The following is a 16,288-nucleotide window of genomic DNA, read 5'->3' as shown; positions in this document are numbered from 1 at the left end:
ATCCATCTCATCGGTCCCTTAATTTTTTTTTTTTTTTTTTTTTTTTTAAGTTTTTCGAGACAGGGTTTCTCTGTGGTTTTGGAGCCTGTCCTGGAACTAGCTCTTGTAGACCAGGCTGGTCTCGAACTCACAGAGATCCACCTGCCTCTGCCTCCCAAGTGCTGGGATTAAAGGCGTGCGCCACCACCACCCAGCCTTTTTTTTTTTTTTAAGATAATCTCATGAAGCCCGTGCTGACTTTGAACTCATGAAGCTGACCTGAAACTCCTGAAATGCCTGATTCCAGTCCCCACAGTGCTGAGATAACACCTGTGCCAGCTGTCTCGGTCTCTCCTCTTCCTCTGAGGGAAAGGAGCGGTTGTAGAGTGATTTCCTCCCAGATGAAAACACTCCTTCCAGGAGGTAAACACATTCCACACATCTAGGGAAGATGAAAGACACAAGACTCTTCCTAAAGGAAAGTCTCACACAACAAAGCCTAAAGTCCTAGTGCCAAAACACTGGAAATCTAGCAGGACTTAAGGTCTAGGACCAAAGAGATGGAGTTAGCAGAACATGACATGGTCATAGGAAGGAGGTTGCGTGTGTCTCAGTCTGTGTTCTACTGCTGCAAACATGAGACCAGAGCATCTGAGGCCCAGAAGTTACATCTGATGTTGGCCTTCTTGTTGACCAAGTCCAGAGATGGTTCTGGCATCAGATGGCAGGACACAGGAGGCTCCAAGAGACTCAGTTAAACTAGCACACAATTAAGAGAATCCACTAACCCAATGAGTGACTGATTTATTATATGGCTTTTTAAATTTTCCTTTAAAACATTTTGAACTAGCCAGACAGTGGTGGCGCACGCCTTTAACCCCAGCACTTGGGGGACAGAAGCAGGCAGATCTCTGTGAGTTCGAGGCCAGTCTGGTCTACAGAGTGAGTTCCAGGACAGGCTCCAAAGCTACAGAGAAAACCTGTGTTGAAAACAAAACAAAAAATTACAATATATTTTTATTCAATACAATATATATTTTCCCTCTCTCAACTCCTCCCAGATCCTTCCCACTTCGTTACCCACTCAACTTCATATTTTTTCTCTCTCTCAGAAAAAAAATGGGAAAAACAACAAAAACCAAAAACATGAAAATTAAAACAAACATAAAAAAGAAACAAAACAAAAATTACCAAAAAACACACACATATTAAAATCACGGGCCAGGGGGTGGTAGCAAACGCCTTTAATCCCAGCACTCAGGAGGAAGAGGCAGGTAGATCTCTGAATTTTGGTCCAGTCGGGTATACATGGCAAATTTCCAGGCTATCCAGGGCTACATGGTGAGACCTCGCCTTAAAAAAAAGGTGACTCTGAGTTCGAGGCCAGCCTGGTCTACAAGAGCTAGTTCCGGGACAGGCACCAAAGCTACAGAGAAACCCTGCCTCGAAAAACCAAAAAAAAAAAAAAAAAAAAAAAAAAAAAAAAAAGGTGAATAAATGTAATTTTTTTATTATAATTTTTTTATTAATTAATTTATTTAATTATTAAAGATTTCTGCCTCTTCCCCACCACCACCTCCCATTCCCTCCCCCTCCCCCAATCAAGTCTTCCTCCCTCCTCAGCCCAAAGAGCAAGCAGGTTTCTCTGCCCTGTGGGAGGTCCAAGGACCACCCACCTCCATCCAGGTCTATTAAGGTGAGCATCCAAACTACCTGGGCTCCCACAAAGCCATTACGTGCAATAGGATCAAGAACCCATTGTCATTGTTCTTCAGTTCTCAGTAGTCCTCATTGTCCGTTATGTTCGGCGAGACCGGTTTTGTCCCATGCTTTTTCAGACCCCGGCCAGCTGGCCTTGGTGAGTTCCCGATAGAACATCCCCATTGTCTCAGTGTGTGGGAATAAATGTAATTTTTATGTTTTATTTTTATTTCAAATGCATTGGTGGCTTGCTTGCATATATGTCTATATGAGGGCATCTTTCCCCTGGAACTGGAGTTACAGATAGTTGTGAGCTGCCATGTGGGTGCTGGGAATTGAACTCGGGTCCTCTGGAAGAGCAGTCATGCTCTTAACCACTGAGCCATCTCTCCAGCCATGAACAAATGTAATTTTTTAAAAAATTCAAGAAGATGTTAAGGATACAGCTCAGGTGGTAAGGTAATGGCCTCACACTCGTGAAGCCCTGTGCTCCATCATCAGCCCTGATCTAGGCATAGTGATCTAGACCTGTAATCTCAGAGACAAGAGGATCACGAGTTCACGGTCATCCTAAACTACGTGGTGAATTTGAGGACAGCCTGGGCTACATGAGACTCTGTCTCAAGAAAAAATAAATAAAGAGAAAGAAAGAAAGACAGGAAGGAAGAAAGAAAGAAAGACAGGAAGGAAGGAAGAAAGAAAGGAAGGAAGGAAGGAAGGAAGGAAGGAAGGAAGAAAAGAAAGAAAGAAAGAAAGAAAGAAAGAAAGAAAGAAAGAAAGAAAGAAAGAAAGAAAGAAAGAAAGCCAGGCAGTGGTGGTGCACACCTTTAATCCCAGCACTCAGGAGGAATCAGAGACAGAAGGACCTCTGAGTTTGAGGCCAGCCTAGTCTACAGAGTGAGTTCCGGGACAGGGTTACACAGAGAAACCCACTCTAGAAAAATAAACAAACAAACAAAACCAAAAAATAAAAATAAATAAGAAAAAGAAAGGAAGAAAAGAGGTTGCCGAGGGAGATGTGACCCATGAAGGCACTAAGAGGGGGCAAAACTGGGAAGGAAAGTAGCAGCTGGCTTTAATAAAGTTTAACAAAAATTAATACTGATTTATTAATAACAATTTTATTATTGTTGTTAGTTGTTGTTTTTATTCATTTTGCATGTGCCATGTCATAAGTGAGGAGTCAGTTCTCTGTATCATGTGTCCCAGAGACTGAACTCAGGACTCAGCTTCTCCCTCAGGTGTCTTTATGCACTGACTGCCTTCTCGCTAACCATTTATTACTTTTATCATTACCACTATTTCACTGGTGTGTGTGTGTGTGTGTGTGTGTGTGTGTGTGGCCGTGTACCACCATATGAATGCATGCATGCAGGCTGAAGCCCAGGGAGACGTCCTGTGTCTTCTTTGCCACCTTCCTTTTCCCCTTCAGGGTATGTTTATTGCGAGGGAAGCTTGTTCTCCTTTAGGCTAGACTGGCTCTTGGGATCTGAGTCTTAATGCAGTGATCGCACAAACAGCCATGCCTGTGTGGTGGGTGCTGAGGATTCCAACCCAAATTCTCATGCTTACACAAGTGCTTTTATCCACTGAGCCTTTGGGCTCTAGAAAGGCTGAGGCAGGGCGTCTTGCTTTCAAGGCAGCCTCGGCTATGTGATAAGATCCTGACTCAGAAAACCAAGAAATGAAGAATAAGTGACTGCTTGTTGGGGCAGGGACTTCAGAGGGAGCTCTCATCACCACTATCCTCTTTCCCACCCACGCCCTGCCTGTTTTGGGGAACTCTGTTCAAATAGAAAAAGAAAGGGTAAGGGGAGGACATGGGGTGGGGTCATCAGGATGTCACATCAAGCAACCCAAACAAACCTACAGCACCCAGGAAGCAGAAACCCAGAACCAACCACTGGCCTGATGGTGCAGGACTGAACCTCCTGCTGCAGGGACAGAAGATCACAAATTCAAGTCAGCCTGGGCGATAGCAGAATCCAGAACTAAGAAACCTGGATTCGCAGGTAGGTAAAGGTGGCTGGACTCCAGAAGAAACACATATACACGCCTTTCAGCAGGCTGTGTCTAGTTTGTGGGGAGAATAAAGTTCTGGGGAATTCGGACGTTGAACCCACAGAGCTGTAGGAAGGAAGTTAGGGGCTCCCTGAAGCTAGGGTGACGCTTTTGTGCATCTGAGACAGGAAGTGGTGGTTTGGGTGTCCTACAGAAAGTGACTGATTAGACCCAAGGCCCAATATCTCATATACACTCAGCCTGGACTTTGCCTCTGTGGGAATGTGGAGGCTTGCCTTCCCTGGCCACACCTCGAATCAAAGCCCGTCTTTCTTGATACTGGCACACATATCTAAACGTATCAAGAAAGTTAAGAGAACTTGAGGGAACTTGGAGAGGTGAGGGCCCTAGAGGAACCCAGAGACCCCTGAGGTGGAGGTGAAGGAAGTGAAGAACCAAAAGGAAGACAAACATCTGTTGATTAGGCGTTAGAAAGATAGGAAAAGTGCCCTGAGCAAAGGCTGGCCTGTCTCAACCAGTCTTCCAGCGAATGTGGCCATAAAAGCGGTTTCTTCAATCTCCTCCACCTGAGGACTGCTTCCTGACCTGGGAGACCTAGCTTCTCCACTTTTATTACAGAATCCAGCATGTGGAGCTACCTGTTCTTGCTACCAATCATCCTAGCTCTATGGGCTATTGCTGGCATCTGGATTGTGTGAGTAGCAGAGGCAGGACTAAAGGATGCTTGGGGTCTGAGGGAGAAGGGCTGGGGTCTGGATTCTTGGGTCTGAGGGAGGATAGCTGGGTGTTGGAGAGCTGCTTGTGACAGAAGATGGGGGGCAGAAATTCATTAACTCAGTGAAGTGTTTTGTTGGGTCAACAGAAGGGAAAGCTCTCCACAAGCCCCTTACTGACTTCCTGTATTCCTTCCATCTATCTCAGTTTTGCAGTTGCCGTGGGTAACAGATCTGTGGATCTCCAGAAAGGCTTCCCCTTTATCAGGTTTTTGTGGCTGCGGGGGTTGGTGGGGGAGGAAAACGGAGGGCCTTACTTCGGAGGAGCCAAAAGATGACCATGTTACTCTTCTGCAGTAACTGTGGGTCTTATGCTCCCCAGAGCTGCATTTTCAGCCAAGTACTCAATACAGGAGCTGCCCTAGGTAAGTTCTTTCCTTTTACTACCGGCCCAGAGCTACCCAAAGGGTCCCTAGCTCCTCCTTCCCCAGATCGGGACAACTGGCCCCTCTTCCCAAGAGAACACATCCTAGCCCTCCTCCCTCAGAATCCAAGGTTCAGGCCCCAGCCCTCTTCCCTCAGACCCCAAAGCCCTGTACCTCAATACCTCCAAATATCCTCTTCCCTTATCCTACTCTTATCTCCGAACCCAGCGTCTTCCTGTTCCAAGTCGCCCCCTTCATCTGGGAACCCTGTAGTGAGTCTAACTCTCGCTCATGGCTTTCCTAGCTATTTGGATCTGCATTGTGCGCTATCATCAACTCCGGGACTGGGGCGTAAAAACATGGCAAAATCAGTTGATTCTGTGGTCGGGACTCCTTTGTGCCCTGGGAACCTCCATAGTAGGCAATTTCCAGGTGAGATGCGCTGGGAGTCAACCTGGGACGGGGGTAGTCAGTCTCCGGAAATCGGACTACAATTCCCTATGTTTCCCGCGGCTTTTGGCTGCTCTTTCTATAGACTTGACTCGCAAGGCTTTCTGGGACTTGTAGTTCTCATTAGTCTTGGACCACGCGGGAGCTTAGAGGGCTTTGTGAAGTGAGCAATCTGTGCTAGGTTGTTTACTCAGAACCGTGTGAAACCCTCCTCGGAGTTGGGAGTATTTTATTGCAGTCACCAGTCTCCGTTTCATTTAATCATGAAATTACTGCAATCGGTACAAAGGTTGAGGCCTCTCACTATACAGAATCTCCACCGAACTCTATGCAGTCCTCTTGACCGAACCCTAAAGAGCAATCCGTGGGTGGTCAGAAATGAGCAGAGATTCATGGAATCTAGTCTCGGCATTCGTGAAGCTCTATAGATAATTGTAGAATGAATGACTGGGCAAAGGATAGGAAAAATCTCACTGGTTTATTTTTTTACTAATTTTATGTCTGTCTCTACCGTTCGGCCTCCTGCTGAAAGCTAGTGAAAGTGCAGGGTGGGAGAGACCATAGGGTGCTCAGTCTGCCTCCGCTGGTCATTTACCTAACAGTTTATTTGTGTGCTCATTTACTCCTGGATTCCTCAACCTACTACTACTACTATGTTATTGTTATTATATTCCTTCCTTTATTTTTGCCGGGCAGTGGTGGCGCACACCTTTAATCCCAGCACTCTGGAGACAGAGGCAGGCTGATCTCTGAGTTCTTGAGGCCAGTCTGATCTACAGAGTGAGTTCCAGGACAGCCAGGGCTGTTACACAGAGAAACCCTATTTTGAAAAACCAACCAACCAAAAACTCCCCCTCTCCCCTCGCACTTTTTTTCCCCCCTGAGGCTCTCAAGTAGCCCAGGCCTGTTTGAACTCAGCATGTATTGGAGAATGGCTTTGAATTCTTCCAGATCCCCCTGCCTCCATCTCCTGAGTTCTGGGAGCCCCACTCCTATTTTATGGGGCACTGGAAACCAAACCCCAGCTCTCTATGGACTGGGCTGCCTTCTTAGTTCCTGTTGCATTTTATTGCTTTTCTAAGGAATTTCCTAGGCCTTTCTCCAGTTTTCTCCTCCCTCCATGACTTATTATTTAAGACGGTAATTCTCTGTGTTGACCTTGAATTTACATTCTTATCTCAGCATCCAGAGAGCTAGGATTGTAGGACAGTGCCACTACCCTGACCTTTCAGGACTTTTTTGTGTGGCTTTTTGGAACACGGTCTGTTGGTAGCTTTGGTAGACCTGGAACTTACTACGTAGCCCCAAGACTGGATCCAGCTTCAGCTAAGATTACATGTGTAATCTGACCTTACTAAAAAATATTTATGTACATTTTTAACAAGTTTTTGTAAGTAACAAACCATTATCATATCAGTGAAAGTTTTACCTGTCAAGTATCAACATCTGGGAGTCGTTGAGCAGGTTCAGCATGTGAAGGTGCCTGTCACTAAACCCGATAAGCTGAGTTTGATCCCCAGGACTCACTCAATAAGAGAGACCTAACCTTGTACCTTGTTCTCTGACCTCCACACGTACTCCATGGTGTGACACTCCCTTCTTCCCACAAAATAAGTGCAATTTTTTTGTTGTTGTTTTTTTGAGACATGATTTCTCTGTGTAGCCTGGGCTGTCCTGGAACTCACTATGTAGACTAGGCTGGCCTTGAACCCAGAGATCCACTTGCCTTTGCCTCCAATAATTTTGTTAACCTAAATTTTGCTGGGCCTGGTATGAATCTGTTAACCTAGCGCCAGGGAGGTGGAGGAAGGAGGGTCAGGAATTCAAGGTCAATCACAAATTCAAGGACAACCTGGGCTCTGTGAGACCCTGTCTTTAGGGCTGGGGCTATAGCTCAGTAGTAGGGTGATTGCCTTGATGCATGAAGTCTTAGATTCAATCCAGAAGTTGAGGTGAGGAGGCAGAAAGAACCTGTCTCAAAAAACTTAAAATAAAAATATTTCTCCTTAGGGTGTGTTTCCCTTTCCACACTTTGAGAATGCCAAGATTTTTTTCTACTCCTGTTTCCTGAACGTCTACTTTGTGGGATGCACTTTTGTGGTATTGAGCTTTGAAGACCTAGCAGTGAATTTAAATTTAAATGGCTCAGCGATTAAGAACACTTGTTGTGGCTGGGCAGTGGTGTACACCATTAATCCCAGCACTCTGGAGGCAGAGGCAGGTGTATCGAGCGAGTTCCAGGACAGGTTCCATAGCTACAGAGAAACCCTATCTTGAAAAAAATCAAAAAAACAAACCAAACAAACACCCCCCCCCCCAAAAAAAAAAAAAACCACCAAATCAACCAAACAAACAAAACGACTTGTTGCTCTCCTGGAGAACCCAAGCACTCCTAATCACTTGTAATTCCAGCTTCAGTGGATCTGGCCCCCTCCTTTGACCTGCATGCACATATACACAAACAAAAACTGATACACACTTTTTGGAGCTGACAAAGGCCAAGGTACCCAGTCTGACAGTTGGTGATAGGATGGCAGGTTCTATTTGTGTGTCTGTGTGTGTGTGTGTGTGCACACGCAGGGATGGGAGGAAGGGGGAGGAGATGTGGAGGTGGGAGTTGACGGTGGTGGAGGTACTTGCATGCCTCACCATGTGAGTAGAGGTCAGAGGACATTATTTTTTTCCTTTTTGGTTTTTCAGGACAGGGTTTCTCTGTATAACAGTCCTGGCTGTCCTGGAACTTGCTGTGTAGACCAGGCTAGCCTCAAACTCACAGAGATCCACCTGCCAGAGGACATCTTTTAGGAGGTATTTCTTTTCTTCCTCTGTAGCTCCCTGAAAGCATTTGCCAACTGAGCCGTTTCACCAGTCCTGGGCTTTGGGTTTCCAATTACATCTGTTGGACTAGTTCAAAGTCTCTACTTTCTATCATTTAACTCCCCCCACCATAATTTTACTTTCATTTCTCCTCCCATGCCCCAGGAGAAGAACCAGAAGCCCACACACCTGGTAGGAGCTTTTCTGGCCTTCATCCTGGGCAACCTGTACTTCTGGCTACAGTTCTTTCTGTCCTGGTGGACGAAGGGCCTGCCCCAACCTGGGCCCCGCTGGATTAGGCTTCTCCGCCTGAGTTTCTGCAGCCTCACCACCATCCTCATCGTGGCCAGTATCCTTCCCAGGGCATCGAACTGGGCAAAAGTGCCTTTTCTTCGGGGCTGGCCCTTTCACTTTTGCTGTGTGTCATAATGGGTGTCCGTTAGTGTCCATCCAGGATCACAGCTCCACAGTGGAAAGTAGAAATCAGGCATGGCGACACAAGCCTGTGATCTTAATACTTGAGGGAAGATTAGGAGTTCAAGGCCAGCCTGGGCTATGTGGAGGACTTTGTCTCAAAAACAAAACAAGTGTTGTAGATTGCATTGGCTTTGAGGGCAGATGGGTTGCTCAGGAACCTCACTTTCTCCGAGTATTATGTAGAGGAACTTCTACCAGTTTCTTACATCCCCAAAGTGCCTCAGTTTCTTTCCACTCTTATCAAATGCAGGTAGTTGAGGCTGAGGCAAAAGGATGACCGTGAGCATGAAGCTAGCTTGGGTTCCTTAGTGAGACCTGTCCTAAAGACAATGCAGACAGCTAACAAGCTGATCTCAGTGTCGTGAGGCAGATACACACCGGCGTGAAGAGACTGGCAAACAGGAATGAGAAGATTCTGTTAATTGGCTGCCAGGGGCCCCAGCCAGGCATGTCAGGCATCTTTCTGGGTGCTGAAGAGCCACAGCAGGCTCAGGCTGGGGAAGTCTCTCGGCTGGAATTAGTGACAGGTTGCAGATGACTGGTGCTGCTCCACAAGACCACTTGCTCAACCATCTTCTCCCAGCTTGAGGGTTCACATAAGTGACCTGGGATGGTCTCGGTGGGAAGGAGTATTTGTTCCTGCATAACTAGAAATGCTACTAACTAGAGCCAGCCAGCTGTGTGTGTGTGTGTGTGTGTGAGAGAGAGAGAGAGAGAGCACACGAACGAGCTGGGTGAGGGAGGGAGAGGAAGACAGACATGGAGGAGAGAATGTCAATCTAGCAATGTAGTCCAGGGCAGCCTCAAACTGGCTCTGTGGTCAAAGATGACCTTGAACATTTGATTGTGCTATCCCTACTTTCTGAGTGCTGGGATTCTAGGTGTGGGGGATCACATCTATTCTTTTCTGGTTCAGAGGATTGAATTTGAGGGTTTTCATAAGCTAGGCCAACACTCTACTAATTGAGCTATATTCTTCAGCCCCACCTCACCCTTTTAAAACACTGGTTCATTTAGTGTGCACCTATGAACGTACGTGTGGGCTGCTGGAGTGGCAGAGCACCTACGTGGAGATCAGAGTTGGTTCTGTCTGCCATGTGATTCCTGACGACTGAATCAAGGTTATATACAGGCTTGGAGGCAAGCCACCTTGCCTGTCTCAGCTCTTGGCTTTTCTCTCTCTTTCTTTCAGATTTATATATTTTTATTTTATGTGCATGCATGTCTGTGTGAGGATGCCCTGGAATTGGAGTTATAGACAGTTGTGAGCTGCCATGTGGTTGTTGTGAATTGAACCAGGACCCTCCAGAAGAGTAGCCAGAGAGCTTAACTGCTGGGCCGTCTCTCCAGCCCTGGAAACTGTCACTTTTTTTTTTTAAGATTTTTATTTATTATGTATATAGGTTTCTTCCTTCATGTATCCTGCAGTACAGAAGAGGACACCAGATCTTATTACAGATGGTTGTGAGCCACCATGTGGTTGCTGGGAATTGAACTCAGGACCTCTGGAAGAGCAGCCAGTGCTCTATTCCTCTGAGCCATCTCTCCAGCCACCGGAAACTGGTCACTTTTAAGAAGCTTTGAAGTCCATGAATGAAGGCAGACTGGGTGCATAATTGTAATGCTAGCACCAGGAATGCTGAGGTAGGAGGATCATGAATTCTGTGCCAGGGAGACCATCTTAAGTAAAGCTCAGTTGTAGAGAGGGCTTGCCTAGGAGAAGCAATATCTAGTCTCCTTCCAAAACACTGTATTTTGCAAGTAAGTTTTGGAGGGTTTTTAGAGAATAACTTACAGATGAGAAAAATACATCAAAAAGCATGCATAGGGCTGGAGAGATGGCTCAGAGGTTAAGAGCATTGGTTGGTCTTCCAGAGGTCCTGAATTCAACTCCTAGCAAGCACATGGTGACTCACAGCCATCTGTAATGAGATCTGGTGCCCTCCTCTGGCCTGCAGGCAGACATGCAGGCAGAACACTGAATACATAAAGCAGGCACAGCAGTGCAAATGGCTTAGCAGGTAAATGTACTTGTCTCCAAGCTGAAGATCTGAGTTAGATCCCTAGGACCTTCATGGTGGAAGGAGAAAATAGATCCCACCAGGCTGTCCTCCGATCTCCACACAGTGCGCATGCACAGGGCATTAATGAAAAGATGTTCACGCTGATAGAAGATGATAATGGAGGGGAGGGAAGAGACAGGGGTTATGAGAGGCGCCAGAAAGCAAGCACTGTCTCTTCGGGGCTGGCCCTGGAAGGTAAGTAAGCTGACAAAAGAAGTTTTTGTTTTTTTCCTTTCTTTTTTTTTCTTCTTCATTCCTTCCTTCGTCCCTCTCTCACTTCTTTTCTTCCTTTTTAGATAGGGTCTCACTATGTAACCCTGGCTGGCCTGGAACTATGTAGACCAGGCTGGCCTCAGATTTACAGAGACAAGAGATCCACCTGCATCTGCATGAGGCACCACCACCAGCAAAACCCAAAGTTTTACAGAGTTGAATGAAATGAGTTAAAGCAGTGTGTGTGAGTGTGTATGTGTTTCTGTATGTGTTTGTGTGTGGGGGTGGTGGTGGTGGCAGGTGGAGCAGGGCAGGTGATCTGCTGGTCTAGGGATTGGAAATTCCTAAATCCCTTAAAGAGGAACAGGTTTGGGGCAAGGAGAATCAGTTTTGTTAAGCAGTTAATGTGGAGGAGGCTGGGGTTACACAATAGGGGAGGAACTTGTAAATAGCCCGAGACTAGTGGGGGCCAGGGATATGTTTAAGAAGTTACTTACCTGGGACTGGTACTGTAGCTCAGTCGGTAGCATCCTTGCCTAGCATCAGGAGGTTCTAGGTTCATCCCCCAGTACCAGATAACTAGGTTGTGGTGGCACATGCCTAGAACCCCAAAATTTGGGAAGTGGAGACAGGACTAGAATTTCAAGGTCATCTTTAGCTAGGTCATCTCAAGTTCAAGGCCAGCCTGGGCTACCTGACATCCTGTCTCAAAAAAAAAAAAAAGCCCAAACAAAGGGGGGAAACCCAAGCAGCAATCCAGCTGGAGGTAGCAGAGATGGTCGGGAAAACAATAGGAGTCGCTCTGGGATCAGGAAGGACTCACAGAACGGAAAGTGAGTTTGGAGCATAGGTACTCCATTCCTCATCAAAGTCATGTGGGAGGGCAAACCCAGGAACAGACGGAGAAGGGCGGGGTTTGGAGAGCACTGAGTCCCTTTGAAGGGATAGGGCTGAGGCTGGTGACCAGGATGGACTTTCCTGGCCTGAAATGCCAAAGCATCTGAGGGGGGCGGTCAGGGCTTTAGCGTGTAGCATGTGGCCCTTGACACTGGTGTGAAGTGATCATCCTGTACTCCCAACGGATGCGTTCTGCCTCTGCTGCCTGCGAGTGGGCGGTGGCCATGCTGCTCTTTGTGCTATTTGGATTCTTTGCCGTGGACTTTTCCAGCTTGCGGGGCTGCACCCTGCACTTAGAGCCCCAACTGGACTGCAGCCTCCCACAGACTCCCACTGATTCTCCAAATGCACAGATGTCACAGATGCTCTGACTAGGCCCCGCACTATTGGCAGAGAAAGAAAGATGGGGCCAACCCAGGCTCACCCAACGATGAGCTGGAGGCTGAGGTGGACAGTCTGCCTGATGGACGCATGCAGAGCGGACTGGTGCTCACCACTTAGAGGGGCATCATCATGGTACCCACCTGTCCCGTGACCGGAAGCACCCCAGGAATTGAGAGGCGAAGGCCAGCCAGCTGTCCCTGATCAAGGCTATTTATTAATTTTGTTGTTGTTGTTGCTGCCGGCGGAATCAGACAGACGCAGGCAGGATCACGCAAAACCAGAACCAGAATTCCTTCCAGGAGAGCAAATCCGTACAGAAGGTCGGAGGGGAAGGGAAAAGGACTTGGTGGGGAGCAGGGGCCCAGGAAGGGGAGTAGGGGTTGGGGATGACACAGAGACAGAGGGCCCTGTCCGGATCTGCTAAGCCACCCCCAACCAGCTCCCATCCCTCCCCCACCCCACCCGCAGAGATTGATCAATAAATAAAATAATAAATTAATCAATAAATAAATAGAAACAGCTCCCACCCCCTTTTTGCCCTAGAACCTCCCCCCATTGGGCACGGCCCCTGGAGCCCCATCCCTGCAGGGCAAGGCCGAGTTTTATGTCCCCCCACCTCCCAACATACTCCTTGGGCCTTATATACAGATTCACAGTAGGGGGGCAGGGAAGGGGGGTGGAGGGGGATCCCCTCCTTCCCTGACCCCCTGGGGTCAGGGTAGAGGGGTTCCATTGGTGGCCAGGAGCTTCTTGTCCTTAGGGGGTCCTCGACGGGGAGAGCTGCTCAGATCAGGGTCAGGGCGGCCTGGTGGGGGCTGCAGGCTTCGGGGTGGGGTACCAGCAGGCCGGGTCTGGGCTCCGTTTTTCTCATCTGTGAAGGAAGAAGTAATTTTGTATGGGCTGATAGGCTGCTGAAACCAGGTTGAGGCTCCTGTCTGCTGGTCTCAGTCACCCCAAGAAACCAAAGTTGGCTGGCACGATGGTCCAGTGGGTAAAGGTGTCACCAGGCTCAATGACTTAAGTCTGATCCCTGGGACCCACAGAGGAGGAGAGAGAGAGAACTGACTCTGAGCTATCTTCTGACCACATGTACACCATGGGGCTCACTTTCCCTATACAAATAAATAAATGTAGTAGTGATAACAATCAGAGACCAAATTCAGCACCTGTGAGACTTCAAGTCCCAGAGACAGCCGCCATAGGGAAGCATACCTTTTCTTACAGAAGGCCTGGAGGTAGGTGCCTTGTAGCTTCGGGAAAACCTACCCAGCTTGTCTGAGGCCCAGGTTAGTCCATCACAAGAAATTCTCAGCTCTCAGAGGCAACCACAGGGCTGATAACTGCAGTACCCCTTTTTGATAACTAGGTAATTTTACGGGAATGGGGCTCACAGTGTTGTGAACTGTTTTGAGGTCTCAGACCCATCTGGTTCAACTGGCCTGAGGAAGGCCACACCTTGTATACATATGCTAGCACGTGTGTGCACATGATTTTTTTTTTTTAATATTTATTTATTTATTGTGTATACAATATTCTGTCTGCGTGTATGCCCGAAGGCCAGAAGAGGGCACCAGACCCCATTACAGATGGTTGTGAGCCATCATGTGGTTGCTGGGAATTGAACTCAGGACCTTTGGAAGAACAGGCAGTGCTCTTAACCTCTGAGCCATCTCTCCAGCCCCTGTGCACATGATTTTGTGTGTACATGGAGTTCAACATCAGGCTGTCCTCTAATGTACAAAGATCTGCCTGTATGTGACTCCTGAGTGCTGGGATTAAGAACATGTAGAACCGCTGCCTGGAACGTCCCTTACTTTTTAAGTGTGCGTGTGTGTGTGGTGTGTATGTGTTACAGCTCCACTGTGGAAAAGAAACAACTTGCAGAAATGTGTTCTCCCTTCCATCACGTGGGTCCTGGGGACCTAACTCGGGTTGTCAGGCTTAGTGGCAAGCACCTTTAGAGGAGCCCTCTTGCCAGTCCCCACTTCCTGAAGTTGCCTTTGTGAGGTATTTTATTGCGGCAACTGTCATTTAACTAATCCTCCTGGGCACTGGCACTGAGGCCTGAATAACTTTGTTGTGAGAAATTTTCTGTGAGTTACAAGGTTTTTCAGCATCCCTGTTCCCCACCCACATGATGCCAGTAACACCTTCCTGCTCTCCATGTGAGAGGATCAAAGAGTCTCCACACACTGCGAAATAACCCCCCAGGGAGGCTGAATAATGCCACCTCCCCCCCCCCCCAGATGTTCACATCATAAAGCTGGGGACCTGTGAAAACGCTGAGCTCATCTGTGTGACTCAGGATAATCCCTGTGGGTGGGGAGACTACCTGGGATTACCTGGGTAAACCCAGGTTAGTCACCCGAGTCCTTAAATGAACCAGTCATGCCAGGGGCAGTACAGTGGTACTGGCTCTGGAGGATGTGGCTACAGGTGTAGGTAGGAGCCGTAGAGCAAAAAAGGACAGCTCTCAGGACGACACCCTGAGGTTAGCTTGAGTGTTGCACTTCCAGGACAGTATGATGAAAACTCTGAACTGTTTCAGGGGCCAACTTTGAGGTCTTTTTTTGGGAGGGGGGTTCCAGATTAGGTTTCCTTGTTTAACTCTGGCTGTCCTTGAACTCACTCTGTAGACCAGGCTGGCCTTACAGAGATCTACCTGCCTCTGCTTCCCAAATGCTGGGGTTCTAGGTGTGCACCACTACCAGCCGGCTTGAGGTCATTTATTAATGATAGCCATAAGTAATGACTCCAAGGTCAAGATGAGCCCTGTCAAGAGTCAAGCTACTAGTGTCCTCCAGTGGCTGCTTTACTCATTGCTGAGTTCTCTGTGTTCAATCCCTTCTATGGGGACGGGGACAGAGGGATGTCAGGCTGATTTCACAGGACTCTTGTGTATTCAGCATGCTCCTACAAACGGAGCCTGCTTTTCTCTGTAAACCCCTCATTCACTTAGAATTCCCATCTCTGCATCTCTAGTTGCTATGGCAGACACACCTGTACTGTACTACAGGCTAAACATTGTGTCCCTATAATTTACACACTGGAAACATCACCCAGAAATTGTAGGGGCTTCTGGGAGGATGATTAGATTTTGAGGGTGGAGCCTTCATATATGGGATTAGTGCCATGAAATTATCAAAGGCCTCAGTGAAAGCTAGACTGATGGTGTCTGCCTATAATTCCAGCATCTGGGACGGAGGCAGGAGGGTCAGGAGTTCAAGATCATTTGTGTCTACATATGGACATATGTCTACATACCTAAAAAGGCAAAAAAGTGAATCCTAAGGAGACGTAGAGAGAAGAGGTCATCTGTGCACGAGGAAATGGACTGCCGACAAACTCCAGATCTGTGTGCTGCCTTGACCTGGGACTTCTATTCTTTGGACAGAAGCTCCCAGGCTAGAGAGATGGCTTCCTGGCTAAGAGCCCTGGCTGCCCTTCCAGAGGACCTGCATTCAATACCCAGTTTACAACCCTCTGTAATTCCACTTCCGAGGGCTCTGATGCCCTCTTCTGGACTACACACACACACACACACACACACACACACACACCCACCATGCATGCACACAACACCCATGTACACAAAATAAATAACACTTTTTGAAAAAAATAATTAAAAAAATAATTTTATCTTGCTTATTTCTGAGACAGGGTCTCATGAATATCTTTCTGGCCTCAAATTTGATACATAGCTGAGAATGACTTTGAATTTCTTTCACTTAAAAACACTTTTAAAAAAAGGTTACTTATATGTATATGAGTGCTCTATCTGCACATATGCCTTTATGGCAGAAAAGGGCATCAGATCCCATTATACACGTTTGTGAGCCTTCATGTAGTTGCTAAGAATTGAACTCAGGACCTCTGGAAGAGCTCTTAACCACTGAGCCATCTCTCCAGCCCCATTTTTAATTTTTTCTTTTTAAAAAAATTTGCCAGGATGTGATGGTGCACACCGTTAGTCCCAAACCTCAGGAGGCAGAAGCAAGCGGATCTCTGTGAGTTCGAGGCCATTCGAGGCCAGCCTGGTCTACAAGGAGCTAGTTCCAGGACAGACTCCAAAGCTACAAAGAAACCCTGTCTCAAAAAGCCAAAAAAAAAAAAATAAATAAAATTATATATATGTATGTATATTGGT

At 47.3% G+C, this 16,288-nt stretch overlaps 2 protein-coding genes across 3 annotated transcripts in view; one reads left to right on the top strand and one right to left on the bottom strand.

Annotated features, from left to right (window-relative positions):
- Window positions 1-4,314: 4,314 nt before the first annotated feature.
- On the top strand, window positions 4,315-12,486 carry Tmem150b (transmembrane protein 150B). The gene is made up of 6 exons (XM_057762437.1): window positions 4,315-4,396; window positions 4,624-4,683; window positions 4,773-4,840; window positions 5,145-5,272; window positions 8,273-8,456; window positions 11,920-12,486. The coding sequence occupies exons 1-6, from the start codon at window positions 4,329-4,331 to the stop codon at window positions 12,126-12,128; spliced, it is 717 nt and encodes a 238-aa protein (XP_057618420.1). The 5' UTR covers window positions 4,315-4,328; the 3' UTR covers window positions 12,129-12,486.
- The window catches only part of Brsk1 (BR serine/threonine kinase 1), a 27,524-nt gene continuing 23,576 nt past the window's right edge, over window positions 12,341-16,288 (bottom strand). For both annotated transcript variants that reach the window (XM_057762435.1, XM_057762436.1), the window contains one exon: window positions 12,341-13,012. In XM_057762435.1, the coding sequence (XP_057618418.1) occupies window positions 12,855-13,012 (158 nt within the window). In that variant the 3' untranslated portion in view covers window positions 12,341-12,854. The remainder of the gene's footprint in view (window positions 13,013-16,288) is intronic.

Source organism: Chionomys nivalis, chromosome 2, assembly GCF_950005125.1.
Source record: "Chionomys nivalis chromosome 2, mChiNiv1.1, whole genome shotgun sequence".
Taxonomy (NCBI): Eukaryota; Metazoa; Chordata; class Mammalia; order Rodentia; family Cricetidae; genus Chionomys; species Chionomys nivalis.
The sequence above is the reverse complement of the archived record's forward strand: the minus strand, read 5'-3'. Positions and strand labels throughout refer to the sequence as shown.